At 45.8% G+C, this 20,042-nt stretch overlaps 1 protein-coding gene across 1 annotated transcript in view; it reads left to right on the top strand.

Moving 5' to 3' along the window:
• Positions 1–20,042, top strand: part of plekhh1 (pleckstrin homology domain containing, family H (with MyTH4 domain) member 1) — a 154,412-nt gene that overhangs the window by 98,485 nt on the left and 35,885 nt on the right. The window contains exons 9-14 of the mRNA XM_041214639.1: positions 2,813–2,904; positions 5,115–5,265; positions 7,089–7,228; positions 8,802–8,912; positions 9,053–9,139; positions 10,859–11,017. Coding sequence (XP_041070573.1) covers positions 2,813–2,904; positions 5,115–5,265; positions 7,089–7,228; positions 8,802–8,912; positions 9,053–9,139; positions 10,859–11,017 — 740 coding nt within the window. The remainder of the gene's footprint in view (positions 1–2,812; positions 2,905–5,114; positions 5,266–7,088; positions 7,229–8,801; positions 8,913–9,052; positions 9,140–10,858; positions 11,018–20,042) is intronic.

Raw genomic sequence — 20,042 nt, 5'->3', positions numbered from 1 at the left:
CTTGCTCTTCCTCATACACTGCCATAGAACCTTTTACATACACTTGAAAGGGCAGACAGGGGCCTTCGGTTTAACTTCTCACCTGAAAGATGGCTTCTTCAGTGGTGTAGCGCTCCCTCAGTGTTGCACTTGGAGCATGAGCTCAAATGTCTGGAGCAGGCAGGGCTTAAACCCAAGACCTTCTGACTTAAAGATGAGAGTGCTGCTCACTGAGCCACAGCTGGAGTCTGTGGAGTCACATGGTGAGGGCTGGTGATGATGTGCTCATGTACTAGTGGACATTTGTGCATTATGATTAACCAAGTGTGTTTGTGCCTTCACATTCATCTATGTGTATGTCAACCGACTATTTCTATCAGTGAAATTGTAAGCGGGCCCAGTGTATGCTCGTGCAAATTTACCTTAGGCATGAGGCCTAGGGTTGCCAGCCCTCCAGGATTGCCTTGGAGTCTTCAGGAACTGAAGATTAATTCCTGATCATTGCCGCGAGAAAAACTCCAGGAGAGGAATCATATGGGTGTTATTTTTTAAAATTTCATTTTCTTTGAACATTTTTGTTTCTTATTATTTATATTGGGGATGGGAAAAGAGGTCGGGAGGGCCAGTTGGAGATGTGAGGTCATGTGATGGAACCTCCAGGAAGATGTCCGACCAGAGCTGGTGATCCCAGAGAGGCCTCCTTCGAGTGGAGTTGCTTTGTGCAGAGTGGGTGACCCTTCAATCGTCCGGCTGGGGCTCCTGGTTTGGAAGGTAAACATTCCCTATGAGTCAACCGGTGCGGTCAAGAAGCCTCTTCCAGTGGCCATTCAAGGCGTTGACTCTGACACCTGCACAGCTGTCCCTGGGAGACACTGGATCTCAGATTGCTACAGCTAACCAACAGGAGCTGGAATCCCCACTCACTCCCTGCGGCTCACCTCCCAGATAAAAGGAAGGGCTTCCCCCTGTAATTAAGCCCAAGGAATGCGGGCTGTGTTTACTGGTAAATCCTCACAAGCTCAGCTTCAAAGCTTTAAATAAACAGAAGGCAGGGAGGCAGGATCTGAAGAGGGTTCGAATGAATCAAAGAGACTGCAGGGAAAGATGAATTCTATGCCTTGGCAGAATTGGGACTGTTTTCATTGGGTTTTATATCTGACTCTTGGCCATTTTCAGCTGGGATTGCCAGGTTTGTTAGCTTGTTATGCTCTCTGTCCCCTTCACAGAGGAAGGGAGCAAATACTGAAATCCTAGATTATCTCTGGTGTCTATCTCACCAATAAAAGGGTTCAGTGTCCACCCCTGCAGCTGTTATCCTATATCACTTGGGCAGTTAAAATCAGCCAAGTTACTTACCTGCTTGTGAACTGTCCAGATCCCACAAACTGAGATTTTTTACCCAGGTTTTCTGAAGGGCAGCCAAGGCACCCACCTAAAGCTGGTCTGGTCCCTCCTTAAGCATGCAGGCCGGGGTCTGGTCTGGACTCTGGTCTGATCTGGTCTGGGGTCTGGTCTGGTCCTTCTTTAAGCATGCAGGCCAGGGTCTGGTCTAGTCTTCCTTTAAGCATGCAGGCCAGGGTCTGGTCTGGTCTTCCTTTAAGCATGCAGGCCAGGGTCTGGTCTGGTCTTCCTTTAAGCGTGCAGGCCAGGGTCTGCTCTGGGGTCTGGTCCTGAGGTCTGGTCTGGTTTAGTTCTTCTTTAAGCATGCAGGCCAGGATTGGCAGACAACATGTGGCCTTGACTGCAATTTGTTCTCAGGCCTGAGCAGGGGAGCTGCTGTCCTGCTGGGATGAAGAGTGTTGGCCCCTGCTGGACAGGTGAAGAGGCCCGAACTTGAAGGTGTGTTTTAATTCCCTTTATGGGGCTGGGGGACCACAGAAAATAGGCCCCACAAGGAAAAATAAGCCTCCATTGTCCTAGATTACCCCCTCCTGTGAGACCTTTCCTACACTTATTTCAGTATTACCAGTGAGCGTAGGCTGTCTGATTCTCAGATAGGATTGAACCTGTGCCACCGACACTGATGAGTCTCCTCTGGTTCTTGATCATTGAAGACGAGTCTCATTGCCAGGTTCAGCATTTTATTTCCTAACAGAACCAAGCTGGCGATATGTGCTGATATGAGATCCAATCCCCTCCAGGGTGTCTCAGTCTAAGTGATATAGGGCCTTCCCTCTTGAGTGCTCTTCACTTGGCATTAATAGAAAGCTGAAGGTCTCGCAATGGGCAGAGGCCTAACCTCCCTATTAACACCAGCGGTGCAGCTGGCTCCATCTTGAAAGGCCCACCCATCGGGTGCCAGAAGTGCCCACCTACTTCGAGCAATAGGCCCCTTTCCATATGAAAATCAAGGTCCTATGACCTAAATTGGACCTGATTTTAGGTGTGGACTGGTTGGAGCCTGCGCTGTGCTCACTATGCTCAGATCCACTGGTGATGGAACCGAAAAGGCCCAGGAAAGGTAACTGTCGAGTTATTTTCATGGGCTTTGGAGGAGCAGGAACCTGTAAAATTAATCTGTTCCACCCCAGGAACCTCACGCCCCATGATGCCTTATGTCACCGGGGCTTACATTGGCCTGATATTTGAGGCCTCAATTAGGCGAGAAGTCTGATTGGTCCCCTGCAGCTCGCCTGCCAGACTTAAATGTCTCAAAATGTTTAGGCTTCAAAATGATGGACAAGTCTCCTCACTGCCAGAAGGCAGGGGATTGGCCAGAATTTGAGTGGATCTCGCAGTGTGAGGAAATGTTACAATTCGAACCGGTACGTGTTAAGTTCTAGACTCTTCATCCTCATGCTAACTTCCTACATTTTTCTGTTTTGCTCTCCAGTGTCAAACCTTCCTGCAAGTATAACCTCTGGTCCCTTCACACACCTCATTTACAAGAATGTGACCATTCCCGTCTACACTACTTTGAAAGGGGTAAGACAATAAACTTTTGCCAAAGCTTATTAACCAGATATGACCCACAAAGAACTGTTAGGACTTTCCAAACATGTAACCTCGCCACTGGGGAGCGATGTTCGCACTTCATAGGCTTATGGAGGGTCAGCTGTGGGCTGAGGCTATTACAAGGCAGGTTGTTTCTTGCTAATTCATTTTAGGGCGATGGGTTTTGCCACCTATCCTTAGCTGCGCCTCGAGAATGCGGTGGTGAGCCACCTCCTTGAACCTCTGCAGTCGATGTGGTGAAGGAATGGGTGATACAGTTCCAGTTCTGGATGGTGTGTGGCTTGGAGGGGAACTTGCAGGTGGTGGTATTTCCATGTGTCTGCTGCCCTTGGTCTTCTTGATGGCAGAGGTCATGAGTTTGCAAGGTGCTGTCGAAGGAGACTTGGCGAGTTCCTGCAGTGCATCCTGTAGATGGTACACACTGCTGCCACTGTGCACTGATGGTAGAAAGAGTCAATGTTTAAGATGGTGGATGGGGTAAGGGGCGTTGCAGCTAGGTCCACCCCTTTACTTTTGCCTCACATCCATAGTTCCTGGAAGGATTTGCTGGGATAGAGATCAGGAGTGGGAACACCAGCTGATTGTATCTCTCCCATTCAACAGAAGATACTGAGGCCAGTAGGAGCATGTCAGCCATCACCCCGGCTGGCATGAGTACAGGCCTCGTTGTCCATGTACTAAATTGTGTATAGGTCACTGGGGAAGCACATTGGAAATTATTCTTCCCTCTTCCATTGCTAACAGCCCATGAGGCAATCCATTTCTTACACTGCTCCATGCCCAGCCTGCATTGTTTCCATAACAAGGGTCCTTTATATGTGAGCAGGTCATTACCCTGTGTCACAATCCTTTATCAGGCTGAGCAGCTAGATGTGATTAGAGGGGAGGTTGTCCCTCCACTCCCATTGGACACAAGTACCCCACCTGAGGCCAGAGCTTTGGTCCCCAGTTCAGCAGGGTAACAACCTGCTCATTGGTTAATCATACATGGTTTCATCATTAACCATTTGCCCATTCTCTTACTCTGCGCATTCCCCAGCTGGTGAGAGGCAGTGACTGGTCATCGCTGGCCTTTCGCACCATGTTCAACACTTACAGAGACGTCGCTTCCATATTTTCTGGTTCTGAGTGTCACATGTGGACTGTGGGGAGGAGATGCTTTGTGCCATGGTGTCGTGTTTGAAAACATTGAAGAAAAACTTTCCCAAATGTTTTACCATAGACACTGTGGGTGTGGTTTTTATCACCCCACGACTAGAATGTGGGAGGGGGAGTTAAATTCTTAAAAAAGAATCCTGATTGCCCGCACCCCCCCACCCCACCTCACCCACCAACCTGCCGCAAATGTGCCTATTTCCTGTTTAACCGGGGGCCAAGCGAGTGGCCTATTCCCGAGAGGTGTGTCAAAATTATAACATTTGAATGTGGTTGTGCCTCAGATTCTGCAGCCACTTAGATTAATGGCTGCAGGATGTGGGTGTCGCTGATCAGGACCTCCTCCACTCTACTCCTCGGCTGCAGCCTTCTTCTGCTGGCCTCCCCTCCCCTCCCCACAGCCTCTGCTGGCCTCCCCTCCCCTCCCAACAGGCCTCCCCTCCCCCCACCCCCCCCCACCCGCCCACAGCCTCTGCTCGCCTCCCCCCCACAGCCTCTGCTCACCTCCCCTCCCCTCCTGACGGCCTCTCAGTCTGGCCAGGTACCGGGCAGGAAGCAGAGTAAAGTAGTTCAAGTGAGGTCCTGCCTCACAACCCCAATCCCACTTCTCCCTGTTGAATGCCAGAAATGTTCATCCTCGGAACGTATGCCCTTCTCTCAACAAATGTACAGAAAACTGACTCTCTGGTACTCGATGTGAATGAGTCTTGACTCTCAGTCAAACAGCCAATTTCCCCATCTCCAATAGTTTTACAACTAATAAATGCAAGTGCTCAATATAAATTAAAATAATTTACAATTATTTTTCAATTCCCCTGTGATATTTCTCCTGGGTTTTTGCTCGGAGCAATGTCCTGGACTCTGCAGGTCAATCCTGGAGTTTTGGCAGCCCTAAGGTATGACCTGGATATTTCTCCACCCCAATCCTAAACCCTAAGTGGGAGATTGGGTTGGGAATTTTTAACTGCTTGACATTTGTCCAAAATAAATGGCTGATTCCTTTCTGCCTGACGGACTTTTTACAGAAAGCCACACAAATCAGCAGCATTCCCTTCCCGGATGAGTCCTCGGGATCCGACGATGACAGCAGCTCCCAAGCCAGCTTCAGAACATCCACTGCCGGGTCTGAGTCAAGGAAAAACAGTGGCCCTGGCAGCCCCCGAGCTGTAAAAAGAGGTAGGCAATCGACGGGATTGGAAACTGAGTGCGCTGGCGGCAGTCCTCAGTGAGTAGAAGAAAATAACTTGCATTTATATAGTGCCTGTCATGACCTCAGGACTTCCAAAAGCACTTCACGCCCAATGAAGCACTTTTGAAGTGTAAAGTTGGAAATGCAGCAGCCAAATTGTGCACAGCAAGCTCCCACAAACAGTAATGCTCCAATGACCAGATAATCAGTTTTACCCCAAGGGATAAATATTGGCCAGGATGCTGGGCAGAACTTGCTTGGTAGTCTTCAAAATCATTTCATGGGATCTTTCACAACCACCAGGGAGAGCAGATGGAGTCTCATCGAAAAGACAGCACCTCCAACAGTGCAGCACTCCCTCAGTACTGCACTGAAGCGCAGCCTAGATTGTGTGTTCCGGTTCCTGAGAGTGGAACCTGAACTTCACGGCCTCCTGACCCAGAGGTGAGAGTACTGGGCCAGGGCTGACACTGTAAAGAACCTTTAAAGAACCTCGCTCAGAGATGGGAATAACCCAGCAGAAGTGATTGAGGTGGCGATCGAAGGCAGCTACAAAGAGGTAGCTTTGTGGGAGACTTTTGTAGGAGAGGAGCGAGGTGGCACAATGAGGGGATGTGGGGCCATGATGGCTGACAGATCTTGGAGAAGTTTGATGGTGTTTGTGCTCAGGACATTCTCCACTGCATCTAACCCGTATTGTGAACACTTGCTAGCTACAGTGAAGAGACCCTCCTTTTTATAAAACATAAAATTACACACAGCTCATGGAATGGTGAGTAAATTGGGGGCCTACTCAGTGTTGAGGCCACCTAGGTTAGAACTGAACTTGAATTTTGTCACATAGCTGCAATTTAAATGAGTCTTACAAGATTGTAGTTGGATTTAATCTACTACATCCTTGGTGCACTGAGAAAGGTCAGAGTGTAAGGTTTGGGTTTACAGAGTAGACCAATGCAGCACCTATCTGATTGGACGATTGAGGTATAAGGAGGTCCTCTTGGCACTGCAAGATTTCTGGTTTAGGTTATCCTGTGCATGCATGCCCCCATAAGGGGTGACCCCATTGAAGTGTTGATGGTCTCATGGTAATGTCACTGGACTAGTAATCCAGGGGCCTAGGCTAATGCTTACGGGACACGTGTTCAAATCTCAACACAGTGGAATTTAAATTCAATTAATAAAATATGGAATTGAAAGCTCTTCTCGGTAATGGTGACCATGACAACTATCATCGATTGTCGTAAAACCCCATCTGGTTCATTAATGTCCTTCAGGGAAGGAAATCTGCCATCCTTAGCTAGTCTGGCCTACATGTAACTCCAGACCTAGAGTAACGTGGTTGACTCTTAACTGCCCTCAGTTCAGGAGCAATCGAGGGGGCAATCCCATGAAAGAATAAAGAAAAAAGATAATTAAAAGATTTAATAGGGTAGATGGGGGGAAACTATTTCATCTGGTGGGGGAGTCCAGAACCTGGGGGCATAACCTCAAAATTAGAGGCTGCTGGTGAATTGGAGGGCACTCGGGCGATGTCAGAAAGCACTTCTTCACACAAAGGGTAGTGAAAATCTGGAACTCTCTCCCCAAATGCTATCGAGGCTGGGGGTCAATTGAAATTTTCAAAACTCCGATTGATAGATTTTTGTTGAGCAGGGATATTAAGGGATCTGGAATCAAGGCACTCTGATTGAATTGTGAAGCCTCCTCCTGTTCCTAACTTCTAATCCCTTCATTAGCTGCTCTTAGCTAATGCATGTGATTGAAACAGTTTATGAATGAGGGAAAAATCACCGTGTGTCTTTCTCCGCAGGGGTCTCGATGTCCTCAATCAGTTCTGAGAGTGATTATGCCATCCCTCCTGATGCCTGCTCTGTGGACAGTGATTACTCTGAGCCTGAGCACAAGCTCCTTCGAACCTGCTCCATCTACTCGACAGAGAGCGGCTGCAATGTAGGTGATCAGCAGACTGTCCTTTCAGTACGTTAGGGCCACTGAAGGGATTAGAGCAACCATGGAACGACCCTGGGGCAAGCCATTCACACCCCAAAATAAAAGTTATTTACATGTATTCGGCCTGTGTGGGTGCAAGCTCCACTCAACCATCTCTGTTGGGCAGTTCCCTCCCAAGTTGTTGTAAATTAATTCACCTGGCCCATTTACAAGCCTTTCGGATTCTCCTGTGCTCCTAGCTGGTTCCAGTCTAACCATGTGGCATTTGTCCTTGGCTATCCTCTGTGTTTACACCACATAAACTAAAGTAAGCCAAACAAGAACAGGAAACAATTGAGGATTCATGCGTGGCGGCTTAAAAAAATGTACGGTTTTCGGACATGGCCGGCTTTTAGGCTAGCTGGATTTGAGACACTGTACCTGTATTTCACATCATATACAGCCCATTCAGCCAATAGGTCTGTGCTGGGGTGTATGCTGTGCTTCTTCCTAATTTATCACACCTTCAGGGAGCGGGATGCAGAACTAATTGAAGGTAATGATCCCAGAGGGTTACCTACTCTGACCAGACGTATTCTACAAGTGTCATTACAAGACATGGGATGCTCAGTTTCATAAACAGAGGTCTTGAGTACTAAAGCAGGTAAGTTATGCTGAACATTTTTAAAGCTCAGTCTAGGCCACAGCTAGAATATTATGTCCCGTTCTGGTCACCACACATTAGGAAGGGATGGGAAGGTGAGGATCCTTGAGAGGGTGCAGGGGAGATTGACCAGAATGGTTCCGGGGTGAGGGATTTTAGCCACGTAGTTAGGTTGAAGAAGCTGGGATGTTCTCCATGAAGCAAAGGAGATTGAGGGGAGATCTGATACAGGTGTACAAGATTATGACAGGTTTGGATAAGGTAGACAAAGGAAAACTGTTCCTATTAGCTGATGGTACAAGGACCAGGGGACACAAATTGAAGGCTTTGGGCAGGAGATACAAGGAGGATGTGAGGAAAATGTTTCTAACACAGTGAGCGGTAATGGCCTAGAACCCGCTGCCTGCGAGGTTGGTGGAAGCGGAGACGATCAATGATCTTAAAAGGAAATTGGATTGTTGGGCATTTGAGGGAATTAACCTTGCAGATCCACAGAAATAGTGGCAGGGAATGGCACTGACTGGATGGCTCTACAAAGAACTGGCATTTATTGAATGCACCAAATGACCTCCTTCTGTGCCACACTCGATGACCTCCCACCCCCTACCACACTGTCTCCACTCACAATGCCTTCCCACAGCCGATTGGGAAGCAAACAGACTCTGCCTCATCTGATTAGATAATTCCTGACTGTCAGTTGCCAGCCTTTCTCCCCCATCTCTCTTTCTCTAATGTTCCTTTGATTTTTGTTTTCCCTGACGGTTCACAGAACTGAAAACTCCAGCACAATCTAACAGAGTTGACAAAATCTAGTGGCTAGTTCTTGATTGACTCCTCCTCACCTCCCTTGGAGGCTGCTAGAGATGGTACGGTTTCCTCCCTCGGGTGTTTCCATACTCCCTGATCCATCTACATGTCTTTTGATTGCAGGAGCCTTTAGAGAAATCTGGTTACCTGCTGAAGATGGGTGGCCAGGTGAAGACATGGAAGAGGCGATGGTTTGTGCTGAGAAACGGCGAGATCCTTTACTACAAGTCACCTGTAAGTATCCCAAGTCAGAGCCTTGAGGGTAGAAATGGAGATGCTCGGTTTAATATTGGAGGCTTCTGAACTTGATGCTTCGAAGGCACAGTAAATTCTTACCAATATGCTGTGCCTTTTTCTGTCTGTCGGCACTGCAGAGCGATGTCATCCGCAAGCCACAGGGCCAGATTGAGCTCAACTCCTCCTGTCGCATCATTCGTGGGGAAGGAGCACAAACCTTCCAGGTGAGAACCTCCCATTTTCATCCAGCAAAAAGTACATATAGAAGCTTGCTTGGAGCGTCCATCCCTGCCCTGCTCTGGGTTCAAACTCCTGCCTCCATCTCCATTCCGCCTCAGCCCGCCTGCCGCTGAAACCCTCACCCACACCTTTGTTACTTCCAGATCCGACTCTTCCAGTGCTCTCCTGGCCAGCCTCCCACCTTGCACCTAAGCTAGAGCTCATCCAGAATTCTGTCTTTCCTGCCCATGCCGACTCCCTGCCCTGCTTCCCGCCCTTTCCTCCCGGCCTCTACTTTGCTCCAGGCTTCACTTCTGAGCTCACACCAAAGCCCTGGGCACCATCTAGTGGCAGAAGTTGGTTGATACAGGTACTTCTGGGACTTTAGCGACAACCTGCACCAACCAATTTCTGCCCTTAAATCGAGCCTGCTCAACCTAAAAGCACTGGACTGAGGTAAGTACTGTAACTTTTTAAAACAATTTAAATGTATATTGTATTTCTTCTAGAATTAGTCATTTATATATTATTTATGTACATATTATTTATATATTAAATTTTGCAAATTATTTCAGCTGGGAATGCACAATTCTGCACATGTATGGAACAGTATTTCAACTTGTATATTGATTTTCCCGGGCGAGAAATAGCTGAAGAAACATAACTCCAGCTTTAACATATGATTCCTATGGGAAACCGTGATTCACATGGAGTTGGTTCACTTAAAGTAATGATTTTCAGGAATGTAACCACAACTTTTTAAGTGAGGAGTACTGCCTTTCTCGTCTTCCTGCCAAAGTGGTCGAGTTCATGTTTCCCCACATTATGCTCCTGATTACACGTCTGATGAAACACCCTTGGGAATTTTTACTGCAAATCATTAAGCTACTTAATTTCACAGCAAGTGAACATGCAGTCTCAGTTATAAGTGGGTTCACTTAGCTCATTCAGTAAAACTTACCTCGCGTGTTCACACAAATGAATGAACATTCTACACTTTGTCAGATCAACGGGCTGCATTACTTCACCTGAACAAAATAACTGTTAACTTCCTTACTGCATACCAAACCACTTCTACCTGACCAGAGCCTGCCACTGTAGCTTTCTGCTTCAAAAGCATTATTGTCTTCATTGTCTTTGCTGACTACCTGTTTCTCCGTCCCCTTTTCTCCCCCCTATATATCCCTCTGTTCACGGTCAGATGGGATCAGAGACTTCCAAACACAATGGGTGTGAAGTGCTTATTGAATACAAAGGCAACCTCACCACGGATTCCACCAGACCTTGCTGACTATTTCCAGCACTTTCTGTCTTTATTTTGAACAAACTGTTTATCTGTTTACTATCGGGGAAAGAGTACTTCCATGTAGCATATTAAGAGCATTTCAGAGGTGCCTTTCTTTAAAAAAATAATGGTAAATATCTGTTGTTTTAAAATCCCAACATTCAAACTTTTCTGTGGCAAAAAAATACAAAAATAGTCCCAAAAAAACAAACCAAATCACGAAAGCATTTTACATTATTCCAAAGGGGATTGGGGTGAGTTTGGCTTTTCCTAAAACACGTTGGAGCCAATATACTCAATGTACCCAGTATGGGGTGTGCAGTAGAATTTTTGTTGATGCAGCGCAGCCTCACTGCAGGGAACCTGGGGATTACAACACACTCACAAGTGGCTGAAGAGATCCTTCATCATGATTCATTGCTATTTGTCTCTCCTGCAGTTGGTGACGGAGAAAAGGACATACTACCTGACTGCTGACTCCCCAAACATCCTGGAGGAATGGATCCGAGTACTCCAGAGCATTCTGAAGGTTCAGCTGGCCAGCCCTGTCATCACACAGATTGAATCAAAGCCTTCTGTCAGAGGCTGGCTGACCAAGGTAAGAGGCTGATGTGAACTTCAGTCAAGACTCTAAAGTGTCAAGCAATCACTCTCCTACCTTGTGCCTTTGGTTCTTTAAGGACGTGCCAATTTGCCTTTGGTACCACACTGAGAAGCAGTGGGTCCGTTTCTAATCAGCACTCATTGGGCTGAGTTTTACAGGCCCCAGGGGCAGGAGGGTGCCCATAAAATGCCATGGGTGCTGTGCCTGCCACCAACCCACCCACTCCTGGCCCCTCTGCCGCAATTTTACCAGTGGCAGGGGAGGCATCGGGCCCGCCCGCCCGCCAGCCCGTAGGTAAATCGAGGCCCTTACTTAAGGGCCTTCGTCCCGCCACTGCTGGAATTTAACCAGCAGTGGGAGAGGCCCTCACCAAGCATCCAGCCTGGCAGTTTTCACTGCACAGGCGGGTGTCGGGCAGAAGGGCTGGTGCCTCCTTAACGGGCCCCCTGGTTCCAATGGATAGGTTCCGCACCTCGGGGGAAATGCATGAAGGTAGGAAAACAACAACTTCATCACAGAAAGGAAAGGAATCTCAGAGAGGGTGACTCTCCAGCTCCCTTGTGCGTGGTTCTTAACCGCTGATTCCAGAGTGCTTTTAGCAGACACTTAGAAAGCACGGACAAGAGATCGGAATGAAGGAGATATTAGAACCAGGGAAAGGCCAATAGGCCCTATCTAAAATAAGCACAGTAAATAGTCGAGTACACTCAGTGGGTCAAGCAGCATCTATAAAAATCTTATTAGATTATAAGACCATAAGATGTAGGAGCAGAAGTAGGCCATTTGGCCCATTGGGTCTGCTCTGCCATTCAATGAGATCATGGCTGATCTGGTAATCCTCAACTCCGCTTTCCTGCCTTTTCCCCATAACCCTTGATTCCCTTACTGATTACAAATCTGTCCGTCTCAGCCTTGAATATACTTAACAACCCAGCCTCTACAGGCCTCTGCGGTAGATAAATTCACAGATTCACTACTCTCTGAGAGAAGAAATTCCTCCTCATCTCTGTCTTAAATGGGCGACCCCTTACTCTGAGATTATGCCCTCTGGTCCTAGACGCTCCTACAAGGGGAAACAACCTCTCAGCATCTACCCTGTCAAGCCCCTTAAGAATCTTATGTTTCAATAAGGTCACCTCTCATTCTGCTAAACTCCAATAAGTACAGGCCTAACCTACTCAACCTCTCCTCAAAAGAAAATCCCTCCATCCCCAGTATAAACCTAGTGAACCTTCCCTGGATGCCTCTGATACCAGCATGTCTTTCCTTACATACAGAGACCAAAACTGTTCACAGTATTCTATGTGTAGCCTAACTAGTGCCTTGTATAGTTTTAGCAAGATTTCCCTATTTTTATACCCATTCCCTATGAAATAAAAGTCAACATTCCATTTGCCTTCCCTATTACCTGCTGAACTTGTACACTAACTTTTTGGGATTCATGCACAAGGACCCCCAAATCCCCCTGTGCTGCAGCTTTCTGCAGTCTTTCTCCACTTAAATAATATTCAGCTCCTCTATTCTTCCTGCCAAAGTGCATAACCTCACATTTTTCCACATTATATTCCATCTGCCACATTTTTGTCCACTCACTTAATCTGTTTATGTCCCTCTGTAGGCTCTTTGTGTCATCCTTACCACTTGCCCTCCTACCTATTTTTGTGTCATCTGCAAACCTGATGACAGTACATTTCACTTCCCTCATCCAAGTTATTAATATATATTATGAATAATTATGGCCTCAGCACTGATCCCTGCGGCATTCCACTAGTTACACGTTGCCATCCTGAAAATGCCCACCCTTATCCCAATTCTGTCTTCAATTACTCAGCCAATTCTCTATCCATGTTAATATACTATTCCCAGCACCACGGGCTCTTATCTTATTAAGTAACCTTATGTGCGGTACCTTATCAAATGCCTTTTGGAAATCCAAATATATTACATCTACTGGTTCCCTTTTATTTATCCTACTTGTTACCACCTCAAAGAATTTTAATAAATTTGTCAGGCATGATTTCCCCTTCATGAAGCCATGCTGACCCTGCTTGAATATAATTTGTATTTCTAAATGCTCTGCGACTACACCCTTTATAATAGACTAACATTTTCCCAGTGACAGCTGTTAAGCTAACTGACCTATAGTTACCTGTTTTTTGTCTCCCTCCCTTTTTGAATAAGGGTGTTACATTGGCGGTTTTCCAATCCTCTGGGATTTTTCCAGAATCTAAGGATTCTACTGGTACATCCATTACCTCTGTAGCTACTTCCTTTAATACCCTAGGATGCACCCATCAGGTCCAGGGGACTTAGCAGCCTTTAGCCCCATTTGTTTCCCTAGTCCTTTTTCTCTAGTGATAGTTATTGTATTTATTTCCTCCCCACCTTATGCCCCTTGATTATTTAGTATTTTTGAAATGTTATTAGTGTCTTCTACCGTGAAGACTGATGCAAAGTATTTATTCAACTCCTCTGCCATTTCCTGGTTCCCCCTTATTATTTCCCCAGCCTCATTCTCTAAGGGTCTATATTGACTTTGGCCTCTCTCTTCCTTTTTATGTCTTTAAAGAAGCTCTTACTGTCCATTTTTATATTACTTTCTAGTTTACCCTCAAAGTTTACTTTCTCCCTCTTTTTTTTTGGGTCACCTTTTGTTAGTTTTTAAAACTTTCCCAATTCCCTGGCTTCCCACTAATCTTTGCCACATTGTATGATTTTTCTTTCAATTTGACACTACCCTTAACCATGGTTAGCTTATCCCCTTCCTAGAATCCTCCTTCCTCACTGGGATATATCTTTGTTGTGAGTCATGAACTATTTTCTTAAATGTCTGCCATTGTTCATCAACCGTCTTTTCTGCTAAACTCCTTTCCCAGTCCACCCCAGCCAACTCTGCCCTCGTTCCTTTGTAATTACCCTGATTCAAGTTGTTTCGGATCCAGGTTTCTCACTCTCAAACTGAATGTTAAATTCTACATATTGTGGTCACTGTTTCCTAGGGGATCTATTACTCTGAGATCATTTATTAAACCTGCCTCATTACACATTACCAGATCCAAAATAGCCTGATCCCTGGTTGGATCCACAACATACTGTTCTAGGAAATTGTCCCTAATACACACAATTAATTCTTCCTCGTGGCTACCTGTGTCAATTTGATTTTCCAAATCTATATGAAGATCAAAATCACCCAAGATTAATGTACAGCCTTTTTTACATGCCCTCATTATCTCCTGATTTATTCTTTGCCCTAGAGTATAGCTATTATTGGGGGGCCTATAGACTACTCCCACCAGTGTCTTCTTCCCTTTGTTATTTCTTACCTCTACCCATATGGATTCTGCACCTTCTGATCCAAGATCGTTTCTTGCTATCATACTTATTCCATGTTGTACTAACAAAGCTACCACCACCCTTTCCTTCCTGCCTGTCCTTTAGAAAAGTCACATACCCCTGACTATTTAGTTCCCAGCTTTGATCTCTTTGTAACCATGTCGCCGTAATGGCTGTCAGATCATACCCATTAACCTCTATTGGTGCTGTTAATTCATTTATTTTGTCCTGAATACAACATACATTTAAGTAAAGAGCCATGAAATGTGCCTTTTTACCATTTTTTCCCCCTTTACCCTATTTGCTGCATTTTTTTATATTTGTACACTCTGTCCCTTCCTGTCACACTCGGTGTCATTACCTAAATAGCTGCCTTGCAATGCTGCCATATCCTTTTGCTTTCTAAGCCTATGTATCCCCTCTCCAGAACCCCCCGCCAACTATTTGGTTTAAAGCTCTCTCTTCAGCCCTAGTTATTCAATTCACCAGGACACTGGTCCCAGCACGGTTCATGTGAAGCCCGGATCAGCTCCTTTCTACCCCAGTACCGATGCCAGTGCCCTATGAGCTGAAACCCATTCCTTCCACACCAATCTTTGAGCCACGCATTTAATTCCTTGACTTTATTTACCCTATGCCAGTTTGCCCATGGCTTTGGTAGCAATCCCGAGATTATTACCTTGGAGGTTCTGCTTTTTAATTTAGCTCTTAACTGTTTAAATTATTTCAGCAGAACCTACTTTCTAGTCCTATTAATGTTGTTGGTACCAACATGGACAACGATAACTGGATCCCTCCCCTCCCACTCCAAGTTCCTGTCCAGTCCTGAGGAGACGTCCTTAACACTGGCAGTGGACAGGCAACACAGCCTTTGGAACTCACGCTTATAGCATCAGAGAACAGCATCTATCCCCTAATTATACTGTCCCCTACCACTACTACGCTCCCATTTCCTCCCCCTACTTAAATGGCTCCCTGTACCATGGTGCCGTGGCCAGTTCACTCATCCTCCCTGCTGTCCCCGCTCTCATCCACACAGCTTGCAAGAACCTTGTAACTGTTGGACAGTTGCAGGGGCCGAGGCTCCTCAAAAGCTGGTCCCCATACCTGCCTCACCTGCAGTCACACCCTCCTGTCCCTGATCACAGATCAAATTTCAATTACCTAATCTGAGGAGTGTGACCACCTCCTGGAGCAAAGTGTCCAGGTAACTTCCTCCCTCCCTGATGTAGCGCAATGTCTGCAGCTCGGACAATTTGAATCCAAAGTTTCTCGAGCTGCAAACATTTATTACAGATGTGTTTACTTTGGATCATTTTAGTGTACAGCAGCTCCCACATGCTGCAGCAGCAACACATCACCCGTCATGCCATCACGATTGTATTTTATGTAATTTATTAATTAGTTACTCAGTATCCCTGCTTGTTACATTTTATTGTAATTAATATTTTTCACCAGTATCAATCTTATACATAACAAGCTATTTTTAAGAAGAGAGACAAAAAGACTAGAGATCTAAATACAAACTAAAAATCTTACTTCTACTTTTACTTTAAAGACTAGAAATATTCACTAATCCTACTCACCAATCAGCTGCTTTCCCTGCACTCACTTCACGTTGTGGTTCATGACATCTCTCCATCACTGGCCTCACTGCAGGTAGGCCTCTCGATCAGCGCCTTTTATCCTCTCCTGCTCACCTCTCGAATAGAATAAATCTTAATCCCTTATCAAATGCTCACCAATTGACCAGCTTCTTCTCCTGTAGCAGAGCAAGATTATTGAAACATATAAGTTCCTGGGGGCATTCGATAGGGTTAATACCGGGAGGATGTCTCCATTTGTGGGAGAGTCTAGGCCAGGAGATTAAGAGGTCTACCATTTAAGACAAAGGTGAGGAGAATTTTTTTTCTCTCAAAGGTCATTCATCTGTGGAATTCTCTTCCCCAGAAAGCAGTTGAGGCTAGGTCATTGAAATTATTCGAGGCTGAGTTAGATAGATTTTTGATAGGCAAGGGAGTTGAGGGTCATAGGGGGCAGACAGGAAAGTGAAGTTGAGACCTCAGCCAGATCAGCCATGATCTTACTGAATGGTGGAGGAGGCTAGAAGGGCTGAATAGCCTGCTCCAGCTACTAAATCCTATGTTCCTAGACAGATAGAGAGCTAATGCCTCAGAAATGGAAAAGAGAGATTAAACAGCTTTTAAAAAGTACAGAGCCAGAGGAAAGGAGGCAGCAAGGAAAGATCTGTGACAGGATGGAAGGCAGATGTGATTAAATGAGACCAAGTTATCAGTGTGGGAAAAGGAAAAACCCATATAGGAAAGAGTTAAACAAACCTGCAGAAAATTATGTATTCCAGAAAAAAGTGTCTGACTACAGCAATGTGAGGAAGTAAGTATCCTGTACAATGTGACGCTTTCCCGCAATGCACCTTTATTTTGACAGTGGGAAACCCCATTTATCTTTTCCCCCTTAAGACAATAATCCAGATAGGAGTATAGGAAAAGAGCAGGGGAGTGGAATTAATCGGATAGCTCTACCATAGAGCTGACACAGGAACAAAGGGCTGAATGGCCTCCTTCAGCCCATTCATGAGCTGAATAGCTGTTTAATTCTATGCCTCACCCTTTGAGAACAAAAAGCAAACAGAATTGGGAGGAAGGGTTGCTCCAGGTACTCAATCCTCCTACCTGTGCGCAAAAGACTGTGTAACTCTTTCAAGTACAAACATGTTTCCATCTGTTTCAGATGAAGTTACATTGTTTCATAGTTTGCCACTGTGAGATTTGAACTGTTGATCTTGGGGTTACAAGCCCAGTACCATAACCACTTGGCTATCATACCAGAACTCAAAAGATTGTGTAACCTATACCCCTGTAGTGTGTGACATCCTGATTCATTAAGAGACTGGTCTGCACATTGAGGACACGATTTAAAGGAAGGTGGAGGATGCAGGAAACTGAAATCACTTATTTTCCAGAATTGCAAACCAGGCTGTAGCTGATTGTCAATCCATCTCACACTTTGCCCCTTAATCTGTTACGATAAAAGTCCATGTTAACGACGATGGAACAAGGTGTGAAATGGATGCTAATCCACTTTGTGCTTCGAGCCAAGGGTTAATTTCACCCCCAGGATGTGTGGTGTCTGCGCTTCTAGAGTCTGAGTAAATGTTGTGTTTGTTTCGAGTATGTTTTGGCCTCGACACATTGCCCAGTGCTTTCAGCCCACCAGATGTTTCTTCTGCATCAGTTCAACTAAACAGCTACTTTTCATTTCTGCTTGGTTATTGGGAGATGCTGGGTTGCTCGCTCATTCGACACTCCAGAGAGGACGCTTTTGAGTCGGCACCAGTCCAGAAGCAATGGTTCAGAAAAACCAATTAAGTCATTTGAACTGGTGCCAGACCAGAAGAATGTTCAAGTTGCTTCTTCATTTTTGAGCTGCGTTTCACACTAAGGGTTTATTTTCTATCTGCTCCCCCCACAGTTCCTCCCACACAGTGTCTTCAGCTCAAACCTTTGCCCCACCCTCACTGCCCTGCACTGACATCCAAGTGCAAAGTCAACCATTTAGTGCTCGGGCTGGGTTGCTTGGAGTATGCCTGGAGACAATGGTTGACTTCGTTCATCGCCCCTGTATTGTTTAAGATCTTTCTACGCTCGGCTTAATCAGCCAACTCAAATTCAGTAATACCCTGTGGCTAAGATATCAAAAGCACAAAGACGAGCTTTATCACAAAGTGATGTGGGATAGGCGTTCCAATAATTTGGAAGGTGGAACATAACCACTTACACCCCTCCCCCATGCAGCCAACAAACATGGCATGCTGATGGACCTTCCAGGTCTCCGCCCACCCGGTCGTTTATCATTGTCTGCTGAGACAGTTGCTATCAACTGTTAACAGGCTTGGGAGGCTCCACATCCAAGCTCACCTGACATCTATCCAGAATGACAGGTTTGTTACTGCAGAGAAGGAGGCCATTTGGCCCATCGTGTCTTCACCGGCTCTTCGAATGAGCAATTCACTTGGTGTCATTCTCCCGCCTTCTCCCCGTAACCCTGCACATTCTTCCTCTTCAGATAACTGTCTAATTCCCTCCTGAATGCTTCGATTGAACCTGTCTCCACCACATTCTCAGGAAGTGCAGTTTCAGAGCTTAACCACTCACTGTGTGAAAAAGTTTTTCTCATATCGCTTTTGCTTCCTTTGCCAATTACTTTAAATCTGTGCCCTCTCTTTCTTGATCCTTTCACAAGAGGCAACAGTTTCTCCCTATCTATTCCATCCAGACCCTTCATGATTTTGAATACCTCTATATAATCTTCTCTCAGCCTTCTTTTCTCCAAGGAAAACAATCCTAACTTCTGCAATCTATCTTCATGGCTGAAACACCTCCTCCCTGGAACCATTCTTGTGAATCTTTTCTGCACCCTCGCTAATGCCTTCACGTCCCTCCTGAAGTGCGGCACCCAGAACTGGACACACTACCCTAGCTGAGGCCAAACGAGTATCTTATACAAGTTCAGCATAACTTCCTTGCTTTTGTACTCTATCCCTATTAGTAATGCCTAGGATAATTGTATGCTTTACTAACCGCGCGCTCAACCTGTCCAGCCACCTTCAATGACTTATGCACAGATAGACCCAAGTCTCTCCTCCTGCACCCCCTTTACAGTTGTACCCTTTTACCCTTTATTTTATATTGTCTCACCACGGGAAGAATTCCACCCCCCCCATTGGAGGGGGATTGCAGGGCACAGGCGGGCATGCCTTCGATCAGCACCCCCAATCGGGGGCGCACCGCCATTTTACATTGGCCCGCCCAGCGTGACGTGCACCAGGAAACGCTATGCACTCCCTGTGCGGGTGGGGGGGGGGGGATTCCCTCAGCCGAGAGTTTGCTTTTTCGCGTGGAGCGCACTCATCTCCCTGAGGCTAAGTGTTGCCTCAGGGAGATCGGCTCCAAATGTAAAAGTGGTAAAGGTACAGAAACAAAATTTCCCTGAAATGTCCCCTCATGTGACATTGTCACATGAGTTGGGACATGTCCATCACTTTAAATCAAACATTTATTAAATTTTTTAAAACCCTCATGAAACTTCATCCCACCCGTGGATGAGGTTCCATGCTTTTTCTGAAGCCCGCCAGGGCTCCCGGCCTGCCCACCAACCTTAAGGTTGGACAGGCAGGTCCATTAATGAGATTAATGACTTTGTCAATGGCAGGCTTAACAGGCCGCATGGTCTACTCCTGTTCCTACTTCTTGTGTTCTCATGTATTCTTTGTTTCCTGTAACTCAGCCAATTTTGTATTCATATTGATCCTGTCCCTTTTATTTTATGACTTATAACTTTGCTCACATGTCTGTTGTGTAGCACTATATCAAATGCCTTTTGGAAATCAGTGTACACCATGTTAAAAGCATTGCCCTCATCAACCCTCTCTGCTACCTCTTCAAAAAACTCCAAGTTAGTTAAACACAATTTTTCCTTAAGAAATCCATGCTGGTTCTCAATTTTGTCCTTGTGACTGTTAATTTTATATCAAATTATTGTTTCTAAAAGATTCCCCAACACTGAAGTTAAACTGAGTGGCCTGTAGTTGCTGGGCTTATCCTTACACCCTTTTCTGAAAAAGGATTTGTTTGCAATTCTCCAGTCCTCTGGCATCACCTCTAAT

Source organism: Carcharodon carcharias, chromosome 20 (genome assembly GCF_017639515.1).
Source record: "Carcharodon carcharias isolate sCarCar2 chromosome 20, sCarCar2.pri, whole genome shotgun sequence".
Lineage (NCBI taxonomy): Eukaryota > Metazoa > Chordata > Chondrichthyes > Lamniformes > Lamnidae > Carcharodon > Carcharodon carcharias.
This window is presented reverse-complemented; position numbering and strand designations above follow the sequence as displayed.